Source organism: Garra rufa, chromosome 8 (genome assembly GCF_049309525.1).
Source record: "Garra rufa chromosome 8, GarRuf1.0, whole genome shotgun sequence".
Lineage (NCBI taxonomy): Eukaryota > Metazoa > Chordata > Actinopteri > Cypriniformes > Cyprinidae > Garra > Garra rufa.
Genome location: NC_133368.1, coordinates 29,394,159 through 29,417,277, shown reverse-complemented (window position 1 = coordinate 29,417,277; position 23,119 = coordinate 29,394,159). Strand labels below are relative to the sequence as shown.

Below are 23,119 nucleotides of genomic sequence, written 5' to 3'. Positions count from 1 at the left end.
GAGGTTAAATGTTATACATTCATTCACACCCCCTCTCGCTCACACAAACTCGTTTAGGGGCTCTGACGGTCCTCCTCGTGCACACACGTAAGCACTTGACCACTTTCTAGGTTATCAAAGAGTTGTGTGCTCATGCACTGCTTGTATATAATCAAATTATATAATTATAGCACGTTTTAAAATTATAGTGTAATATGGTGCACATAATGTGCACTTATCTGTGGGATTACGATGTTGCTAGTGCACGAGATTAAACACCAAAATGGAGGCTAGGCCAGCTACACACATTATAGAGTTGAAAGAACTTTTAATTCCCCTTTGATGGCAACACTTAAAAAAAAAAATTAAGCCTGAAAAAAAAAAAACCCACATATTTCTTTTTTAAATTGTTTGATTTATGGAGTTTGAGTTGTCTAACCAGGCTGTATTTTGTTTGACCTGCTCTGTTACTCAAAGTCGTTCTAAGTGTTTGTTTTTCCTATGTCTCCTTTTCAGCTCTGATAGTTGTCTGATAACTTTGGTGTGAATGAGTCTTTTTTTTTTTCCTCCATAATAAAAATTCATGTGGTTAGATGCTTCCTGTGAAGATACTCATTTATAATATCTTAGCATAAGGCTTGCTGTGTGTGTGTGTGTGTGTGTGTGTGTGAGAGAGAGAGAGGGAGAAGGAAAAGAGACGTGGGGAGTTGGTGAAAGGAGGGGGAAAAACGTTTTCTCGTCAGTCTGTGTTTTTGTGCTACACGTGCATCTCTGGTTCACATCTGAAAGAAATGCATAATTTGTTTTTAATTTTCTGAAAACAAAAAACAAAATAGTGGATCTGAAGGAGCTTTTTAAGACAAACTTGTGGTACATGAGGTATTAGATGTAAATTTTAGAAATTTTTTTTGTCCTAAAATTCGTGTCAGTGTATAAGCCAATAATACTTTAGGTCATTCATATTATTATTTGTATCTTTGAAAGGAGTGTTTTTAAGAATATGTAACACATACACTCACAGTTCACACTTCACAGCATACACACACACACATACACACAGTAGCACTAACTATAAATGTCTTGATTTTTATTTATTTTTTTCAATGTATTTTAGTATTATTTTTAAAACTATATATGCATCTGTTTTTAAATTGTGCTGGTTACACCAGATTCTTAAAACTGCAGCTGTAAGCGTGATGCCTCCTTTTTCTTTTTTTCTTTTTTACAGAATTAGCCTGGTTGTGACGTCAGAAACTCGAAAACAATTCAAGGTAATAGCATCTCTATGCAATTTATTTTATATGCTGTGTTAATTGTTTCAAGAGAGGAGCTAAAACACAAATTTACAGCAACTAGACAGTTCAGGTGCTATATGCACAGTAAATGACACTTTCAGCATTTGACATCTGGCAAGCCATCATGGTATTAAGGCTTTAAAATCCCCTTCAAGCAACGAGATGTCCTCTTTAGATCGACACAGTGCTTGTTTGCACAAGTGAAGTGTAAAACAATTATTATTATTATTTTTTTTAATTGTACTTACATTTGTCTGTCTTGAGCCTGAATCCTTTTTTCAGGCAGTGGTGGTTTGGCTCTAGCTTCTGTGAAAGAGCAAATTCACTGTAGTGTCTGTAGTGGTTTTATTTGTATTTCTTGCCTTTGAGGTGTGTTAGCTCGAGTAAATGCTGGAAGAAAAAAAATATTTCAGATGCCAACTCTTGTTTAGAAGCAATTACAAGTTTGTTGTCATTATCAAGTGCAGGCCATGGGCTCTTAAAGCTACTTTAGCATTGTGTGTGAGAATTTCTAGTTGTCTTTCTGTCAATTTCGTCGATCACTGCTAGGTGTTTGGTGTTGTTGGGATGATAGAACTAACTGGCTGATTTTGGAAAATTCGTCTAGTCAAAATCTCCTAAGCTAGAGAGTAAAAAAATAATTTCACTGTCAGTAACTTTATCAGGAGCTTAACAGTATATAAATATTGTGGCATTGTCACAACGGCTTGTTTCTTGGCCGTGAATCCATGTTGCATCACTGACCCAAATTAATAGTTATGTTAGTCAGGTCGTAACCTTGGTGTTGGTGTTACACCTTAGTGGTTGTAACAAACATATACTTGAAACTTGTTAACTAATATTTTATCAATGAAATATTTTAATATACACTTAAAAATACAAACCGTAACATTTCAAGAAAATTATGTAATCACAACTGGTGGTGTTTGCTGTAAAATGCTGCATTATTTTAGTACACCGCAGATCTCCTCTTTTTCCAGCTTCACTTTATTTTAAAAAGCAGGCTGTAATTATAGGCTATCAAACAAAATGTAAATTAACATAATTAAATTTTATTTTAAGACACAACAAAATTCAAAATCTTGACAAAGCTGGTGTGTCATAGAAAATGCTTTGTTATTGAGATTCTGTGTTTGCCATTCTATTGTTGGTTGTATAAATGTATCTAATATTACTGTCAGTACTTTTTAAATTAGGTTTTTATGTTAATGATGTCTCACATTAACTCTGACTTGGTAAACATTAACATTAGCTTTTTTTGTCGTAGCTGTACATGAGGCACGGTGATTGATTTCAAAAGAATAGATATTATTTGTGGGCATAAGAGATGTCTTCAGCTGTGGGACGGCACTTTGGGAAGCTGGTGGCAGGTTTGTTCCCGCTGTTGAAGATGACTACGAGGCTGGATGTTGTCAGTGCTGAATCACCATCTTGGAGGTTAAATCCAGACTGGTCTAAAAGGCAATAGCAGTAGTTTCTTGTTTTCTTTAATATCATTATTTTTGATGGAGTTACCAGAGGAGGCTTGAAAGTTGCTCAGATGTGTGTCTGGAGAAAATCCAGCCTGTAGAAAATAAGAAAGAAGGATAATGTACCACAGGGGGACGGTGATGTAAAAATAAAATTTTGAATACTATTTATAACTCTCGTAATGCCTCGTTTTTAATCGTCTCTTGTGTGCTGTTTTAAAATATAGTGAAAAGTAAATATGCCAAAACGGTACAGGACCCACTGGGAATGATGGATCTTTTAAATACACAATTATCTCATAACATTATAGTTTTTTGACCTGTAGATGCTTTTTTCACTGAAGTGCAAAATATTCTGTGAGTTGGTGTGCAATAATAAAAAACAAGAAGTATACATTTTACTTTGTTTTTAGTAATGCATCAATAAAATATATTTAGAACTGTGCATTATCCTGAACACTTAACTGTACATTAGCAGGTCCTGCGCACAAATAGAAATAACCATTTTTTCCTGTTGGATGCAAATGGTTTGCAGGCAAATTACAGTAGTAGACACTGAAGTATTTTACTGCAAACTGACAGCATCACGTCCAGCTGCTGTGTGTATGTTCTCACTCAAGCGTCCTCCTCTCTTCTGTGTTTCAGATGGAGTCCTGGAATGCCTCAAGCCCTGCTGAGAGAAAGAGAGAGAGGGAGGAGAGGAGTCACTTGCTCTGTGATTCTGGCAGTGCTTGGTCATGTTGCCGAGGGTGTGAGTGTGTGATTGAGAGAGAGGGACCCTCTCTAGGTGATGGTGTAGCAGCACAGAATGGTTTGTGGTGATACAGAGATGCAGGCCGTGATGTGCTGCAGCATCAATTCCTGGGAACCTACGCAGTTGAGAGAGACGAGAAAGATTGTATGTGTGTGTGAATGCGTGTGTTGTCTTGCTTTAGCAGCATGTAAATATTGGAGTTACTCCTTGGCCAATGCCTCCAATATTGCTCGTGCTGCTGAAGCAAGAAGTCACCAAGCAGCACATGCACGTCATCTTTTTATCACAGCTACCGGGGCCTAGCCAGTGCAGGTAGTGGCTGACTCACTGGTACTGAAATACCTTGGACTGAATCATCAAACCAACATAGAGAAGTCAGAAGGACCCTCCATCTCAGCGGAACAAACTGAATGGTCAAAGGTAACGATAGATGCCATGTTTCGTTTTGTTTAAAAAATCTAGTACCTTTTTTGTTTTGTTTATTAAAGTTTGTTTTAATTTACTGTTTATTTTCTTCAATATGTAAAAATATACTTCTACCCTTGTATCTTTTAAGTTTCAATCTGTTTTTTTTTTTTTTTTTTATGGAATATACTAAATGAAATCAGTATATTCCTACACGTGCTGTTGCATTTTTGTGTTAAAGCAAATAAACAATAAAACTGAAAAAGATTACGGAAAACTCGTTAGCGCATCCTTTTGTTCATGCATCTGTTGTTCAGCTTTTTTTCCACAGGGAACGCAAATTTGTCGACAGACCCCGTCTTTGTGGTCGCTTTTCTTCTCTACTGTGTTTGAACACTGTTGTAGAATTCTTTTACTTTCCTGTATTTTGAACCCGTATAACGTGAAATGCATTAGTAATTGTTTTCAAGTTTTCCTCATTTCCGGTGAGTTCACGTGAGACCGCAAAACTGACTCCAAATAAACTTTTTCCGATAATAACAAACAAGCAAGATTTTAGCCATTTATGTGTTTTATTACGCTGGTTAAAATGGACGGCATATAATATTAGAGTCTCCATTTCTTACAGGAGAGGTTACTGAACGGCGCATGCGTACCATATCATTCTTACATAACCTCAGTTCTAAAACGCTTATCACCCAGCGAAGTTCTGGTGTGGGCAAGTTATTTTACAGTTTTCCCGGTAGGTGAACGACATGTACAGTTAACATAAAGTGACACAAGTCACTTATGTAACCTTCCGAGATGCAGCCTACATTTTTTGTGAAATTACTCACAAAGTTCTGTCGGCCTAAAAAAATGAAAACGACAGTGTAACCCAATGCAGAGCTCAAATTTCCGCCATTTTATGAAAAGAGATCAAAAAGGCGCATTTATGAGCAGGCTAAATCATCTTAGCACATATAACCACAATTTAGACTCGTTTTTGTCATGTTGTTGTATTCTGAGAAATTATAATTATTTTGTTTATTTAATTTTGTGATTTTTACCGGGGTCAAATAATTTAGGATAACTTTACCATTTACACGCAGAAATGCGTCTGTGATTTTTCCATATCTGGATGCTGTGTTTGCCTCTGATTTTATCACATCTTGTATCCTTGGAAATAAAGAAATTACTTTTTATTTTTGTTTAATTGACCAGCACTTAAAACCGTTGTTGCCTTTAACTCGTAACATGATCACTTATGACACACGTCGATTTAATCTTCTGACGCTTCGTTTTAGTCATATGATGCTTTTAGACATGATCTAAAGATGATCAGTGCAGCTGAGATAATGCAACAGTGCAGAGTTTCATAGAGCTGATTTTAATCTATTATTTTAATAATTTAATGGAAACAAAATCAAGATAAAATAGTTCATCGTCCAGTACGCTAAGACGTAAAACTGTATTGAGTTTTATTTTTTATTTTTTTAGCAAATATGAGGACGGTTTTCTAAACGCCCCTTTTATAAATTTATTAAATACATTTTATCAGAATCAAAATTTGTGTTTTCCGCGCTCTTATTTTGCTGCGTTTGATGCTTTGAGAGAAGTCCTCTCATAAGGTGTCATTTTACACGCCTGTGATAAATATATAGGCTGTTTAATTTAGATGTTTATTCTTAGGCAGATGTTTAAATAAAATACATGTTTTCGCTTTATTTAATTGTGAATATACTTATTTTTACATGACTTGAACTGATTGCAGTTACTGCTCATTGTGTGTTTGAACACAAGTTCCCAAGAGGGAAAAAAGTCCGCCTTTTTTTTTTAGTGTGTGAGTGTGTTTATGTCGGGGAAACTTAAGGAGGTCCAAATAAATACACCTTCATATATTACAGCCCCCGAAATTTTCTCTGCATACAGCTACTGATCTTTACGCTCTTCTTTTAACCCTATAGAGAAAATAATGAGATTTAAGTCTCAAGTCTCAATTTCTTACGGCTCTTTGAGGAGTGGCTTAAATGTTAGATGCAGGACAGTGCGTATAGGCTGTAAAATGTTAACACGTATAATTTCATAGCCTAATAATAAAAAATACAATGTGTACGCCTATTTTATTAATTTATTTGCTTTTTCGGCAACCATAACACTTTGTCCCGGAGTTTTGAGACATTTGCAACTATAATCTAGGCTAATTGCTGATGTTCCCTATTTCTACACCGTTTATCGGAATGCAAGATTGTGTTGGTATTTCATAATGCGCCGTATGACAGTTTAATTTATGCGGCTTATAATTGAAATTTAACGGTGATCATTAATTGTTGTATTTCCTTTATGTAGCCGGATATATAAAAATGGCAAATGCTACTGTAGTGTCTGCAAAAAAAAGTAACAAAGCAAGTGCAACATTTTGCAATTACAGTACACACACGCTAAAGACTTTTCGCGGCTTCTCATAAGTCATGGTCGACGTATGCCGTGTATTTCATTTGACACAAATTTAAAGAGAATTAAGCATGATGCTAAAACTTAAATATATAGCATACATTGAAGGGAAATTTATTTGGAGTGTCATAATAGTCCCTATAACAAATTTCAACTTCAAGAATAAAAAACAGGACAAAATGGTAACATGCAAAGTGCAGCTTTTCAGTTCCGTCGAAACGAGCATTGAATTAAAATAATTAAATCATTAGAAACATTAAACACAAAGACAAAACGATTAAAGCAAAAAGAAATAGCCTACACTTGTGTTGACGTTGACTTGACTGCCTTTTTTCCCCCTAAAATAATAGTGAGGTGTAATACTGGTGTAAAATAGCCTATGTGATAAGAGTAAACATAGCGTTGTTATTTTAAAGACACACTGTTATATTTGTTTATAAAGAAAGAAAATCGAAGAATTGGAATTACATAACACATGGCGCCATTTCAGGGTGAGCTCCCTATTTGTCGGCAGTGTGTTCTGCAGCCCCCAAAAGAATTGATATTTATTAATAAATTCGTTGTTATTCAATTTACTCCAAGTTATGTAAGGTTTTATTTGGTAAAGTAGGTTAAAGTAGGTAATTTCACTTTTCATCCCCTAATTCGCCTGGCAACAGTCGTCTAAATATATGTTCGGTGACGTGCGCAGGGCTCCAGTGGTGACGTCATATCAGAACAGAGTCGTCCGAGAATCTCTCAGGATTCCTGTTTAAACAGTAGGAAAAAACGGGGATACCTTTTTCTTTTTTTCCTTTTTCTCTAAACAGTTCTGACTTTGTGCTTAATGGTGCACATCTTATGTCTATTTTGGGTGAATCTGTAAATATTACCAAGACATTGATGAGGTCTGCTTTTTTGTATAAAAATATAAAATAATTGCTTTTCAAAACACGAATCCGTTCCAATAGCCAATGCCGCTCAGATAAAGTTTTGTTTCAGCACTAGAAATTTCCAAACTTTCTAATGGCAAATGCTATCGCAACATTAAAGCTGTATTATCGCCAAAACGTATTAAACCAGCAACAATCCAAACATATAGCAATATGCAAGTTCATTCTGAGTATAATAATAATTAAAACAAAGAAATACTGAAGAACTGAATACACTATCCTGGTACGAGACTGACATTCGGTTACGTAACGTTTAACCTTGAGTCTCCTGATACCTTGCACAGAGTAGATAAACGATATCAATGCACAATCGGAAAGTGTTCCTCTTCTTTAGTTAACCTCCAACACTGGTGTTTACAAAACTGCAATAAGCATAATATATTAAAAAGTGAAAACTTGCATTCAAGAGGAACTTTTGGAGATTAAACACGGCTGTGAAGAAAGGCATTTTATTAAGTTTAAGATTTGGGAATGTTATCCCATTAGCAAAAAAACACGATCCATCCATACTTTTTCTTTTTTAAACCAACAGACAAAATAAGTGCAATTTGATAGCACACAAATGCTGACTATATATGAATCAGCCACTCTTGTTACACATTCAAAAACAGAAACACAAACTAAATTTTACGGGAAGTGTTATGGGATTTTCTAAGTTGGCACATTGTAGGACATAAAAAAGTACCTAATGAATGGAGTTATAAAATCAGCTGATGAAATCTGATGTTGTGTTTATCAGGTCCAAGATACAGTTCCGACACAGCTCTGTTAGTAGCGCGCAGATCGCTTCCGCTTCTTTCCAGCAGAGCCCAAGCCAGCGCACAATCTCTCCGGGTGCGGGCAGAGAATAGCCGCTGAGTGCGACCACCTTATCCTGGAAGCTCAAAGCGAGACAGTCCGATGGAAGAAAGTTCAGCGCGGGGAGACACGCACACACAACCAGAACAACTCTCCACAGCACACGGGAGAAGCGCGGAGCGGCGGCAGGGGGCAGCGAAGGCAGGTAGGTGCTGCTCTCGTAGGGGGCGCACAGCTTGTCCACCTCTCCAAGACGCACCCGGTCCCATTCCTTCACATCGAAGCTCTGCAGGCCAAGCAAACCCACGTCCACATCAGTCCGCGACGGCAGCGGCGTTCCCCGAATGACGCGCAGCCTTTCCCTGAAGTCCTGCATCTGCTGGAGGAAAGTGAGCGGGTCAGAAAGCGAACGGAAGGATTCGGCGATGCTGAGTGCGCGTTGCTGCTCTTCGAGCGCCGAGCGGAGCTGGTTGATCTCGGGGTCAAAGGTCTGCATGACCGCGAGCTTCAGAGTCTCCAAGTCCGAGAGGATCTCGCTCCGTTTGTGCTCCAGCGTGCGCAAAAGTTTGTCAAAGTACTCTGAGACACGATCCGCGTCCCGAGAGACCCTCACCAGCGCCGCCTTCTTCGCTCCCTCTAACAATTCCAAGCACGAATGCACCTCCGCGCCCTTCCAGCTCTCCACGACACGATACAACTCCTCAAACGCGAGCTTCTCGCGTTCGTACGCCTCCTCCAGCGCGCAAAACTTGTGTCCTTTATGATCACCCGTCGTTGCGCAAAAGCCACAGATGAGCTTCAGATCCGTGGCGCAGAAGATGTTGAGCGGTTGCCCGCTGTGAACTCGGCAGAGAGACATCCTCGGCATCACTCGAATCCGGTTATACTTCTCTACGATGCCACGCAGGGAGTAATTGACTTGCAAACTCGCGATGCCGTTGTGCACGGTCTCCTTTCGACACGTAGGACATTTGAACGGGGGTCTCCAAGCAGGGCTCCGGTTACCGTCCAGGATGCCCTCTAGACATTTCTTGCAGAAGCTGTGAGAGCACGGCAGAACGCGGGGGTCCTCGAAAAGACAGCAGCATATTGGGCATGTGAGGTCTTCCTCCAAGAGCTCCATCGTATCCTAAAGTGAAAAAAAGACATCAATATGAAAGCTTGTCGGGGGCATGACACATCAATACAACTTTCATCATCTTGGCAAGCTTCTTTTTCGTGCATCTCACACCGATTGTGAAGTCTAGAGCACTCAGTGCTGTCCAGTGTCATTTTGGACATCATCCCTATTAGGCGCAATAAACAAAGTATTTGTTTGCTTTTACGACTCTATCAATGATAAAACCAAATTGGCTGAGAATGAGAAAACCGTATCCATGTTATGTTAAATAAATGTTGACTGATCATCTGCATCGATCAGACGATTTTTTTTTTAATGCACAGCAAGCGATTCTGTGGAAGAGGCACGACAGGTTAACCAAATATAGTAGGTCAGATTGCCTGATGATGAAGACTCCTGAGTGCACCAGTACTTCATTTTTAATTGCCGGGTGAGAACTTTCGTGCAGGAATATCCGAGGACCTGTCCAACAAAGGTATTGATTTCGAAAAAAGATTGCCCGCCGTCGAGTTGTCAAAAATGTTTCTCGGCTTGCCCGGGTCCAGTTGTCAAGGTATTACTACGGTTGTGGCAGATTTTGCAGGCAGAAAGCATCAGCAATTGGACCAGAAGCGCACTAGATGCTTAGGCAGTGTGCAACGCAATCATGGGTCTTGTTGCTGTGCAGACTTCGCCCTTTCCAACTGGGAAATTTTAACTAGTTCAGGTCAAGTCAGCATGGCCAGGCAAATAAAAACAATGCGTACAGACAGCTAATGAATAGTGCATTTAAAGACAAACATTTCAGTGCAACATTCAACGTAGTATCCGCGTAGCGAAGCGTATTTGCAGACTCAAGCAGTTGAATGCACGTTTTGCGCGGTGAGAAATAAATGCAGAGGATCCCTTGGTTCTTGGATGGGGTTGTTGCGGGGGAGCACTCACTCTCTCCTAGATCAGCGTTTCTCTACAGATTACGTCAATTCTGGCGTTACCCATCGTCTACCCACATAAACGCCTAATTCATCTATTCAGTGAGCTACAATCAAGACGTGATATTCGTTTACAACTAGTCATGGGCAAGCAAAAAGCACGTCGCTGTTTTCTGCCATAAAGCTGATCCTTCATCACGCCACTTTGGTCGCATATGCCCGTGCCATGTGTCAGGGTCTTGACGCATCGATAACCAATCGTTACCGAGTCACGTGTCAAAATATTTTGACCTCGATTTTTCTTCCCCTGTTTCCATGCCATCAGGAAGAGAACGGCTTCCGAGGCGCCGCGCTCATTGGTCGAATCAGGGATGAAAGCGCATGCAGTGACGTAATTGGCCACGAGAGGGCTCAGCGAACAGGTGTCATAGAACTAGGATAAGCGCTTTTTATTTATTGCATGTTAATTCGATAATAACAAAACCATGATTCACAAGGGGGACACATACATTAAAAACTACATTCTATCTCAGTCCAAATTAACACTTGATATGCAGGGGTGCACATATTTTTCAGCCTGGTTCTCATGGGAGCACCTGGAGATTTGGTTTGATCCCCACACTGCACATATTGTGACCCATTAAATATAACTATTAAAACAATAATAATAGTGATCATGTTATTCCACTTTATTTTAGCTTAAATAAAACAAACTAAATAATAAAGTGTGATAATACTATTATATTTTAAATAAAATAAATAGATTTATGCTTTCAGTTACTCAAATGAGCGGCCTGAACTTATTTACACAGTGCATTTTTTATTTTGGTTGTACATGCACATTTTTTTTAATTATTATTATTATTATTGTTTTAGTTGTTGTTATTATTATTATTTTTTTTTTTTATTCATTAATTTTTTAATTTATTGTCAACCATGTCTGTACACAAATGAGCATCTGAAATTATTTTTTATTGTAATCATGCATGCACATTTTTTAAAAAATATTAAAAAATATATTAATTAATTTTTAAATTGTCAACCATGTCTGTATGCAAATGAGCAGTCTGAACTTATTTACACAGAGCAGAGCATTTTTTTATTTTGGTTTATTATGCGCATTTTATTATTTATTTTACTTTTATAAATTTTTTAATTATTGTCAACCATGTCAGTATGCAAATGAGTGGTCTGAACTCATTTTTTTTTTTTATTTAGGTTGCGCATGTGCATTTTTAATTAAATTTTTTTTTTTTTTTTTACTTATTGTCAACCATGTCTGTAAGCAAATGAGGGGTCTGAACTTATTTACATGGTGCATTTTTTAATTTATTTTTTTATTAAAAAAATTTAATTATTGAAAACCATGTCCATATGCAAATAATCGGTCTGAATGTTTTTTTTTTTTTTTTTTTTGGTCAGCAAGTGCATGTTAAAAAAATATAATTTTTTGATTTTTTTTTTGCGTTCTGAACTTATTTACATACCGCATTTTTTTTTATATTGGTCGCGCATGCACATTTTATTTTATTTTTATTTTTTATTAATGAATTTTTGAATTATTGTCAACCATGTCCATACGCAAATTAAAATTATTAATTGAAATTATTTACACAGCACATTTTTTATTTTGGTCATGCATGCGCATTTAAAAAAAAATTATTAGTATTTATTTATTAATTATTTTCACAAGATATTTTGTTACTTTTCTCCATGCTGGTCAGGAAAGACCATTTGCAGTAGTTTGTAATTACTTCTTTTTTACTTCAACTACTTTTTTTGTAAAAAAAAAAATATATATATATATATATATATATATATATATATATATATTTTTTTTTTTTTTTTAATAGAAATTGCAGGCGGATTTCCATTCGAAAATCACGTATGAATCAGTTATACAAAATTATGTAAAAACGTTTTCGATAAAAGAAAAAAAAAGTTTTAATGAGGCCCAAATAACGATTCGAGTTTCTGAGCCGGTCAGCGCCCCCTTGAGGTGGAACTCTGTGTGTCTCAAAACAGCACCAGCAGTCAACAATGATTTTTCCATGAGATCCATTCTATCCTGTAACTGCACTTCCGGTGATCTCAGCGCTAGAATGGCTGCAATGTTTACGTGTTGTTTGGGCTGCTGCGGGGATGGCGGACCGGGTCATGCTCCCCTCAAAGAAATGCCCACCGTGCAGCTAGACACGCATCACATGGGTAAGACACATTTCCACTGCTCAGCGGGGTCACAAGAAGTCACCAATTTAAATTTAAACCGAAGAGACGTCAAGCTAGCAGATGATGCTATATCCTAAAAAACAAAGGCTTGAACACAAATTAACTATTGAGTAGATCTACCATCACTGTTTTTAAATAAACAAGGTGCATTCGTTCCTAATAGTCTCTAATGAATCATGTCAAGTAAGTTAAGTTAGTCCTAACTACTCTGGATCAGATGCTAGTTGCTAGTAGTATACAGCTGACAGATCCAGTCTCTGTTTAATATGTTATAATTAAGTGAGTCCAGGATGTGTGTTTTCATTTCAGCTCCGTTTTTCTGCAATTATCTTTGAAAACATTATAAAATGCATACCTGTATTTCAAAGCTGCAGCAGTGTGGTCATGAGAGTTTGCTTGGCCTTTTTTCCCAGGGACGGATGTGGTCATAGTGAAAAGTGGGAGGCGGATCTGTGGAACCGGAGCCTGTCTTGCCAACGCCCCTCTACACCAGAACAAGAGCTATTTTGAGTTCAAGGTCCAGTCCACTGGTGAGTGCCATCATTATTTTGTTACTATACAGCAGGGCCAGAAATTAATCGTGGCTTCAGATAATCAGGTGTTTAATTATTTATTAAATACGTTTCATAACGTTCTGTTGTAGGTTTTTTTGGTTTGCTTTGGTCGTTTTTAATATTTTTCTAATGCCTATGCAAACACTGTAGCACTTTGGTCTCTCAAAGAATAAAATTGTTGAGTGTGTAGTTGATATAAAATGGAGTCTGACATACATACATACATACATACATACATACATAAAATCAACACAACTCCATTTAAGTAATTGAATCAATTGCAATAACCAGAAATAAAGCATTAGACATAAAAGGATGCCATGCTGAGTGTAGCAATATTTTCCCTTAATTTGATTTATTACAGAAAATTAATAACTCGTAATGTTTCTCAACAAATTCAAAAGACAAACAAAATATTTTATTAAAAATATTTAATAAAAAACATTGACTGTTTTAGTGCCATTTAAAGTAAAAAAAAGAATAATAAAATTATGAGAATAAAGTCAAAACAATTTGAGATTGAAGTTGTAATATTTAGAGAATAAAGTCATATCATATCATTTTAATCTCATAATTTTATGAATTTTTTTAAAACTCTCCGTGTTACTGAAACGGCATCATTTAAAAATATATATATATATACATACACACACACACACACACACACACACACACACACTGCCGTTCAAAAATTTTGGGATCAGTAAGATTTTTTTAAGTTTTGAAAGAAATCTCTTATGCTCCTCAAGACTGCATTAATTTCTGATCCTTCAGAAATCATTCTCATATGCTGATTTATTATTAATGTTAAAAATCGTTTAGCTGCTTAATATTTTGTTGGAACCCGTGATATTTTTTTTCTGGATTCTTAAATAAAAAGTTAAAAAGAAAAGCATTTATTTAAAAGAAAAATCTTTTGTAAAAATATAAACTTTATTTAAAAGTTTAGGGTCAGTAAATTTATGAATAATGAATACTTCTATTCACCAAGGATGTGTTAAATTGATATAAAGTGATTGTAAAGACTTATATTGTTAGAAGGGATTTCTATTTTGAATAAATGTTGTTCTTTTTAACTTTGTATTCATCAAAGAATCCTACAAAAAGAATCGCAGGTTCCAAAAAAATATTAAGCAGCATAACTGTTGCCAGCGTTCATAATAAATCAGCATATTAGAATGATTTCTGTAGGATCATGTGACAATTAAGATTGGAGTAATGGCTGATGAAAATTCAGCTTTGCATCACCGGAATAAATTATAATTTAAAATATATGTTAAAATAGAAAACCGTTATTTTAAACTAATAAAGTTTCACAGTATTACTATTTTTCTGTATTTTTGATCAAGTAAATGCAGCCTTGATAAGCACAGGAGAATTCAGATAAAGATAAATGAATAAAACAAAATAAAATAAAAATAACCCTTAAAATGACCCTTATTTTTTTTGCTTTGTAACATAACTACAATCACATTTTACCTCCTAAATCTCTATAGTGGTCTTTAGATGGATATTAGGTACAGCTGTCTCATGAAGTAGTGCTGTCTGTTTGTGTTTATGATGCAGGTGTTTGGGGGATCGGTGTGGCCACTCAGAAGGTGAATTTGAACCAGGTGCCACTGGGTCAAGACAGTCACAGTTTGGTGCTTAGACACGATGGCTCCATATACCACAACAATGAGGAGAAGAACCGATTACCTGCCAACAGCCTGCCTCAGGAGGGGGATATAGTGGTACGTTTTAACTTTTAAAATTTGTGAGCCATCAATAGCTAAATTGTGCAATACAGCATACAGTACATATACAGTTCATAAATGTGTGTCTCTGTTTTAAGGGGGTGACCTACGATCATGTGGAACTGAACCTGTACTTAAATGGAAAGAACATGCACTGTCCAGCCTCAGGTATTCGAGGGACTGTGTTCCCCATAGTTTATGGTGAGTTGTATTTCATTATAGTAGCATCATATAATATACAGTCAAGCCCGAAATGATTCATACCCCTGGCAAATTCTGACTTAAAGTTACTTTTATTCAACCAAGTTTTTTTTTTAATTAGAAATGACACAGACGTCTCCCAGAAGATAAGACGATGTACAAGAGGCATCATTGTGGAAAAAAAATCACTCATCGTTTATTTACATTTGAACAAAAAGTGGCATGTCCAAAATTATTCATATCCTTCTCAATAATCAATAGAAAAGCCTTTATTGTCTATTACAGCAATCAAACGCTTCCTATAATTGCTGACCAGCTTTTTGCATGTCTCCACTGCTATTTTTGCCCATTCGTCTTTAGCGATGAGCTCCAACTCTTTCAGGTTGGAGGGTCTCGTTGCCATCACCCTGATCTTTAGCTCCCTCCACAGATTCTCAATTGGATTTAAGTCAGGACTCTGGCTGGGCCACTGCAAAACGTTAATATTTTTGTCTGCTAACCATTTCTTCACCACTTTTGCTGTGTGTTTTGGGTCATTGTTGTGCTGAAATGTCCACTGCTGCCCAAGGCCAAGTTTCTCTGCAGACCGCCTGATGTTGTTGTTGAGAATTTTGATGCGTTGCTCCTCTTTCATGGTGCAGTTTACTGTGATTAGTGTTCCCACCACAATGTTTGACAGTGGGGATGGTGTTCTTAGGGTTGAAGGCTTCTTTTTTACGACAAATGAAGGCTACATCATTGTGGCCAAACAATTCAATTTTTGTTTCATCTGACCATAAAATAGAAGACCAGAAGTCGTCTTCTTTGTCCAGATGAGCATTTGCAAAGGCCAAGCGGGCTTTTGTGTGCCTTATCTGGAGAAGTGGTGTCCTCCTTGATCTGTGTCCGTGGAACCCAGCGGTGTGCAGTGTCCGTTGGACTGTCTGCCTTGAGATGTTGCCACCAGCAGAGCCCAGATTCATCAGGATGGCCTTGGTGGTGATCCTTGGATTCTTTTTTACCTCTCTCACTATCCTCCTGGCCAGCACAGGTGTCACTTTTGGCTTCTGACCACATCCTCTGAGATTTTTCACAGTGCGGAACGTCTTGTATTTTTTAATAAAACTTTGCACTGCGGCCACTGGAACTTCAAAACATTTAGATATGGTCTTATAGCCCTTTTCTGACTTGTGAGCAGCCACAATGCGCAGCCGCAGGTCCTCAGTGAGCTCCTTTGTCTTAGCCATGACTGTCCACAAACCAACAGCAGAGAGTTTCTGTTTTTCACCCGTTGATTAAAGCAACTGCTCCTTGGACTATTTGGAATGGTATAGAACTTTGGATTTTCTCATAGACTGTGACAGTTTGCAAAGGGTATGAATAATTTTGGACATGCCACTTTTTGTTCAAATGTAAATAAAAGCCTCTTGTACATTGTCTTATTACCTTTTGGGAGAAGCCTGTGTCATTTTCGCTCAAAAAACTTGCTGGTTGACTAAAAGTAACTTTAAGTCAGAATTTGCCAGGGGTATGAATAATTTGGGGCTTGACTGTATATGGGCCATTCTACAGAAAGTCAGAGTTGGAAACGTCTTGAAAAAAATGTCTTTACTGAAACTTCACCAAATGTTTTGGTGGTGACTGTTTCGGTAGTGACAGTTTTAGGAAATAACACCCAAATAAACATAGATGTCACTACCGAAACTTAACCAAATGTTTCAGTCTTGACAATTTTAGATACTTTTGATCCTAGCTCAAATATGCTAATTAGCACATGGTTAGCTAGCACAGTTCTGAACAGTTGTACACATATAAAGCTAAAAGTTATGAAATAACTCCCAAAAAAATGGTGTTCGGTAGTGACGTTCCTTAGTAGTGACACACATTTATTAGACTTTTGAACACATTTTCCTCAAAATGATATTTTTCCTAATCATACATGTAGGGGTGTAATTAAAATCAGTCTCAGTCAATGGGCTAAAACATACACCGTTTTGGTAGTGACATGAAAATCCGTGACATGTATTTTTACAAAAAGTTTCATAATTTACAAAGAAAATATCAAATATTTTTTTTGAACTTTTTTTAAAAACTCAAAGATATTTGCAAAAATTATTCCAATATCATTGTCATAAATGAAATTTAGGGGTCAGGGTTCAGGAAAGCCACCTCCTATTTGCAAGTACCCACTAAATGATGATTTTATATACATTAATCTTACTTACATTTTAAATATTATCGCGGGTTTCAATAGATAATAAAAGGATGTTAGTAAACATCTAAGATTTGAATACGTAAATGCATTTTAATAGTTTTTTTGGTTGTGGGACAGCACTTTGTTCCAATTCTGTAGAATGGCCCATATATTGAAATATGTTTTTGCCATTCATATGATGAACTAATATATTAATGTTTGTAATCTCCCCTCTCAGTGGACGACAGTGCCATCATAGACTGCCAGTTCAGTGATTTCTACCACACTCCACCTGAAGGCTTCGAAAAGATTCTGTTTGAACAGCAGATCTTTTGAATTGTCAGCTATGTGTGCAGACACACACACAGAGTTGAGTTGAATTGTGTGTGTGGCAGCACGCGGTTACAATCTCTTTCAATGTTGCTTCTGCCTTTGCTGTTACTACTGCTGCTCTTATCCATATGGAAGACAAACCAGGCTTTATTTCTGTGTGTGTGTGTGTGTGTGTGTGTGGTAGGAGACGCACGAAAGAGAGAGAGAATCTACAACCCAGAAAACACTTTACAAGCACTGAAGACACTTACTGATATATATACTTTCTATAGTGGGTGATATTGATAAACTGAGCTTATTTCTTTATTTAATGACAATGTACAATGGTCAGCAGCTGATCAGCTTTGTGTTTATTTGATTTGTGTAGGAATTATTGATAATGTATTGTTGACTTGATATATCAGCTTATATTCTTGAATGAACCAGTTGTATTTGCACTAGTTACATATGATTGAGAATCAAACCAAACCTATTTTTTTCTGTTGCTTTCATTGGCCTTTCATCTGAACTAGGCATATTGATAAATTGCTAACAGTAGCAGTTTACAGTATTTTCCAGTGTATTTTAACATTTTACCTCTGATCTCTCAACTAATTTCAGAGTATCAGATAGCTACTAAAATGTTTCAGACATGCATGAATCTGTTTAACATGATCAGTTTTGCTGCCCTAGCTTGCTTGTTACACTTCAAATGTTAGACTGACAGTGACAAAAAATCACCAAAACATTTCTCATTTTGCTCCACTGATAATTAACATCTGTGCAGTAACATTAATTACAACTAATAACCTAATTGTACTGGTTGCTGCAGAAATGTTATGTATTCTTAACACTAAAACCACTCACACTTTAATTTCAATCACATAATTAAAGGCACAACCAATTCTTAAGTCTTGTCATCAACAGCATGGTCATGCAGCTACCCAAAGTCAATGTGCTTTTCAGAAAAGGTGCTTTGAAAAGTGTTCTGTAAGACTTGTCCAATCTGTTTTTCAATCCCCAAAAAGCTTGAATTCTCTCTGTACACTGTGTCTTATGGTACATTCCACAAGTGCTGTATTTAATAAACCTAAGTATTCTGTCTCTGTGTTGAAGACCTGTGTTATAGTGTGAAATGATGATAATGACTTACTAAGTATGACTAACTAAAATATTGATAACATACAAGCATCTCTACAAAAATAAAGTGTTATATTTAGTTAAGATTCTAAATGGGTTGCTAGATCTTTGTGTCTTAAAGGAATAATGTGGGTTAATAGCAGTAGTTCCATATACACTGCTGTTCAAAAGTTTATATTTTTAAATGATTTAAAAAAAAAACTTTTCTGCTCATCAATGCTGCATTTATTTGACTTAAAATACCAAAAAAAAGGAAAATTGTGAAACATTATTGCAATTAAGAATAGTGGTTTTCTGTTTTAATACACTTTAAAATATAATTTAATCCTGTGATGCAAAGCTGAATTTTCAGCATCATTACTCCTTCAGTGTCAAATGATCCTTCAGAAATCATTCTAATATGTTGATTTATTATCAGTGTTGGAAAGTTGTGCTGGTTAATATATTTTTTGGAATCTGTGATCTTTCCCCCAAGATTCTTTGATTAATAAAATGTAAAAAGAACAGCATTCATTTAAAATAGAAATCTTTTGTAACATATACACCTCATTCAAAGTTTGGGGTCAGCAAATTTATTATTTCTTTTTTTTTTTGTTTGTTTGAAAGAAATCAATACCGTTATTCAGCAAGGATGTGTTAAATTGATTCAAAGTGATTGTAAAGACTTATGTTGTTAGCAAAGATGTCTATATTGAATAAATGCTTTTTATTCATCAAAGAATCCTGAGGAAAAGTATCACAGGTTCAAAAAAAATAAAAAAATAAAAAAATCTATATATATATATATATATATATATATATATATATATATATATATATATATATATATTAAGCAGCAAAAAAAATTGTAAGGTTGATAATAAATCAGCATATTAGAATGATTTCTGAAGGATCATGTGACACTGAAGACTGGAGTAATGTCTGATGAAAATGTAGCTTTGCATCACAGAAATAAATTATTTAGTATATTAAAATAGAAAACGTATTTTAAATTGCAGTAATATTTCATAATATTACTAAAAAATGTTTATACTTTTCTCTGTATTTTTGATCAAATAAATTGAACTTAATAAGAGCACAAGAGACTTACTAATAAAAATCTTACTGACTCAAACTTTTGAATGGCAGCGTATATGTTTATTTTATATGTAGCTAGACAAATATATAGATTCATTAATAAATCTGTATAATTTTGAGGTGTTCTACTCATTTGCCACAGAACCATTCATTAGCCGGTAATATTATACGTAACAGGGATGGGTGAGTAACACTTTGTAAACCCCCAATGCAGACTCCCTCCCTTATTGTTCCTATTGTCTTGATTTCCCAGCAGGTCTAGACATTAGTAATGACAGACAGGAGGGGGTTCAGCGAACATTGTGAAAAAGCCTTTAAAAAGGCTCCTTCTAAGATCTTACCTCATACTATTTTCAAGTCTTCACTGCTTTGGTGGTTCTAAAATGAAAATAAATAAAAGGTAAAGGTACATTTTATAATAACTGTGATGAATAAGCAACACATTATATGTGACCCTGGACCACAAAACCAGTCTTAAGTCGCTGGGGTATATTTGTAGCCAAAAATACATTGTATGGGTCAAAATTATTGATTTTTCTTTTATGTCAAAAATCATTAGGAAATTAAGTAAAGATCATGTTACATTAAGATTTTTTGTAAAATTCCTACTGTAAACCTATCAAAATGTAATTTTTGATTAGTAATATGCATTGTTAAGAACTTAATTTGGACAACTTTAAAGGTGATTTTCTCAGTATTTTGATTTTTTTGCACCCTTAGATTCCAGATTTTCAAATAGATGTATCTTGGCCAAATATTGTCCTATCCTAACAAACTATACATCAATAGAAAGCTTATGATGATGTATATATCTCAGTTTTGTGAAATTTAACCTTATGACTGGTTTTGTGGTCCAGGGTCACATATGTTTTATCGAATAGAGATAATAGTCCAAATACATTCGAATAAAAGTCATTACTATAAAAACTATTACTTTTATTTTATAACTTGCGTGGGTTTTATTAAAGCACTATGTTGTATTTTCGACTTAAAATATTTAAAGCCAATTCACTGAAAACTGTTTAGACAAAGTTTGGATTACATTGCCAAAGCGCAGATGAAAGGACAACAACAATTAATAGTTTTGAAAAAAGCAGCTGTGAATCTATAGTGAAAAGTTACGGAAATGTTCATCCTAAAGCTGTTAATGTATGTGTCTGCTGCCATCTAGTGTTCATATTTGGGAATTAAATGTTCTTTCTCTTTTGAAGGGACACTAATAAAAGCTTTGACTAGCCCTTCAGGCACGTTTGTGGTTGACCCCAGGCCTCATTAGAGGCTGTTTTGTCAGTCTGTTGCTGTGTGCTGATTGGCTGTTTAGTCTCCTGCTCTGAACGGTTTACAGATGAGCAAACGCAGGTGATGTGAGTCTCACTTTCTCCAGTCAACAGACAAAATATACACAGCATTAACAAACACATACTGCACAGTCTCAAACTCTTAAAAAAAAAAGAAAGCTATGCTTTAAAATGCAATGAAAGATACTAAGAACGACATTCTGTAAGAAATATTTCTAGCTGTTGCAACTGTTTTGTTTATTTAGAAAATGAGAACAGAAGAATGATCATATCAAAATATATATAGACATATTTCACGAGATATCTGTCACTGATGTACTGTAAACCTTCATAAACAAACAACAAACTACAAACTGCAAACTGCAGAAATGTTCTGGATATAAAAAAAGTAAACCAATTCTTTCATTAAAAAAAATAATAAAACATCTTGTTCTATTAAACACCTAGTACAGCTTTGGCATCTCTCAGTGCTGCTTTTTTCCTCTGCAAATCCCGTTCCTGTTTCTCCAGGTCTGGAAACACAAAGAACAAAGCCATTCTCATGTAACAGTGCCATTTAAGTTCCCATAACAATTCTCCTTTCTAATATGTGATTCATCACAAGGTACAAAGAAATTTACTAATTTATCTATTTAAATGATAAGTATAGATGGCCCTAAATAATGTAACAATTTAGATTTAGGTGGTTACAATGAAAAGCTGCATCTTGTTCCAGCTGAGTAACAATGCAAGGCAGCCGTCCAGATGCCCCCAATACTTTGAGAGCAACATCATAGTCTGTGAAATATTTCACAGCTATCAGTCTTTCAGTTGTATAAGCAAAAACCCAGCATTTTATTGAGGGTTAAAGAACATGACAGGGATATTTTGGGTTCAATACGAGGTTTGCTTAATAGTGTTTGTGATGATATAACTGTATAATGATTATAGATCAGTATGGAAGCCTGTTTCCGTCACTAAATATATAAAATAAAGAATGTTATTGCAAGTTTTTATCTCACAATTCTGATATATTATATATTCTGATATAAACTTACAATTACGAGGAATAGAACTGAATTGAAAAAAAAATTCTTACAAATTGTGACTTTTTTTTCTCAGAATTGCAAGTTTATATCTCGCAATTTTGACTATATAGTCATTATTGTGAGATTTAAACTTGCAATTCTGAGAGCATGTCTTTTTTCCCCTCAAAATTGCAAGTTTATATCTCACAATTATGACTTAACTTGCATTTGCGTGTTATAAAGTCAGAATTGCGAGATATAAACTTGCAATTCTGAGAAAAAAAGTCACAATTGTGAGTTTAAATCACACAATTCTGACTTTTTACTCACAACTCCTAGTTTATATCTCACAAATTTGACTTTTTTCTCACAATTCTGACTTTTTTTCTCTCACAAATGCAAGTTTGTATCTTGCAGTTCTGACTTTTTTTGTAAAATATAAAGTCCAATTTTGAGGGAAAAAAAGACATGTTCTCAGAATTGCAAGTTTATATCTCTTTATAACTCGCAATTTACTTTTTTTCTCAGAATTGTGAGATGTAAACATGCAATTTTGACTTTTTTTCTTAGAAGTGCAAGTTTATATCTCACAATTGTGACTTTATAACATACAGTTGCGAGTTAAGTCATAATTGTGAGATATAAACTTGCAATTCTGAGAGCATGTCTTTTTTCCCCTCGAAATTGCAAGTTTATATCTCACAATTATGACTTAACTTGCATTTGCGTGTTATAAAGTCAGAATTGCGAGATATAAACTTGCAATTCTGAGAAAAAAAGTCACAATTGTGAGTTTATATCACACAATTCTGACTTTTTTACTCACAACTCCTAGTTTATATCTCACAAATTTGACTTTTTTCTCACAATTCTGACTTTTTTTTCTCACAAATGCAAGTTTGTATCTTGCAGTTCTGACTTTTTTTGTAAAATATAAAGTCCAATTTTGAGGGGAAAAAAAAAGACATGTTCTCAGAATTGCAAGTTTATATCTCTTTATAACTCGCAATTTACTTTTTTTTCTCAGAATTGTGAGATGTAAACATGCAATTTTGACTTTTTTTCTTAGAAGTGCAAGTTTATATCTCACAATTGTGACTTTATAACATACAGTTGCGAGTTAAGTCATAATTGTGAGATATAAACTTGCAATTCTGAGAGCATGTCTTTTTTCCCCTCGAAATTGCAAGTTTATATCTCGCAATTCTGACTTTATAACACGCAAATGCAAGTTAAGTCATAATTGTGAGATATAAACTTGCAATTCTGAGAGCATGTCTTTTTTCCCCTCAAAAT

The 23,119-nt window shown here is 35.5% G+C and overlaps 2 protein-coding genes across 4 annotated transcripts; one reads left to right on the top strand and one right to left on the bottom strand.

Annotated features, from left to right (window-relative positions):
• Positions 1-1,267: 1,267 nt before the first annotated feature.
• Positions 1,268-12,803, bottom strand: trim13 (tripartite motif containing 13). 3 transcript variants are annotated; one of them, XR_012356588.1, is made up of 4 exons: positions 12,681-12,803; positions 7,953-9,194; positions 3,324-3,416; positions 1,270-2,838 (listed from the first exon to the last, which is right to left on the bottom strand). XR_012356588.1 is itself a non-coding variant. In XM_073845585.1 (3 exons), exon 2 carries the CDS (start codon positions 9,186-9,188, stop codon positions 7,974-7,976), a length of 1,215 nt encoding a protein of 404 aa, XP_073701686.1. In that variant the 5' UTR covers positions 9,189-9,194; positions 12,681-12,803; the 3' UTR covers positions 1,268-3,416; positions 7,953-7,973. The 3 variants fall into 3 exon arrangements, 2 of the variants coding, with proteins under 2 accessions (XP_073701686.1, XP_073701685.1); XM_073845585.1 differs by having other exon boundaries at positions 1,268-3,416; XM_073845584.1 differs by lacking the exons at positions 1,270-2,838; positions 3,324-3,416 and having other exon boundaries at positions 7,701-9,194.
• Positions 12,120-18,416, top strand: spryd7b (SPRY domain containing 7b). The gene is made up of 5 exons (XM_073845587.1): positions 12,120-12,304; positions 12,739-12,855; positions 14,446-14,612; positions 14,714-14,816; positions 17,228-18,416. The coding sequence occupies exons 1-5, from the start codon at positions 12,148-12,150 to the stop codon at positions 17,323-17,325; spliced, it is 642 nt and encodes a 213-aa protein (XP_073701688.1). The 5' UTR covers positions 12,120-12,147; the 3' UTR covers positions 17,326-18,416.
• Positions 18,417-23,119: the final 4,703 nt, after the last annotated feature.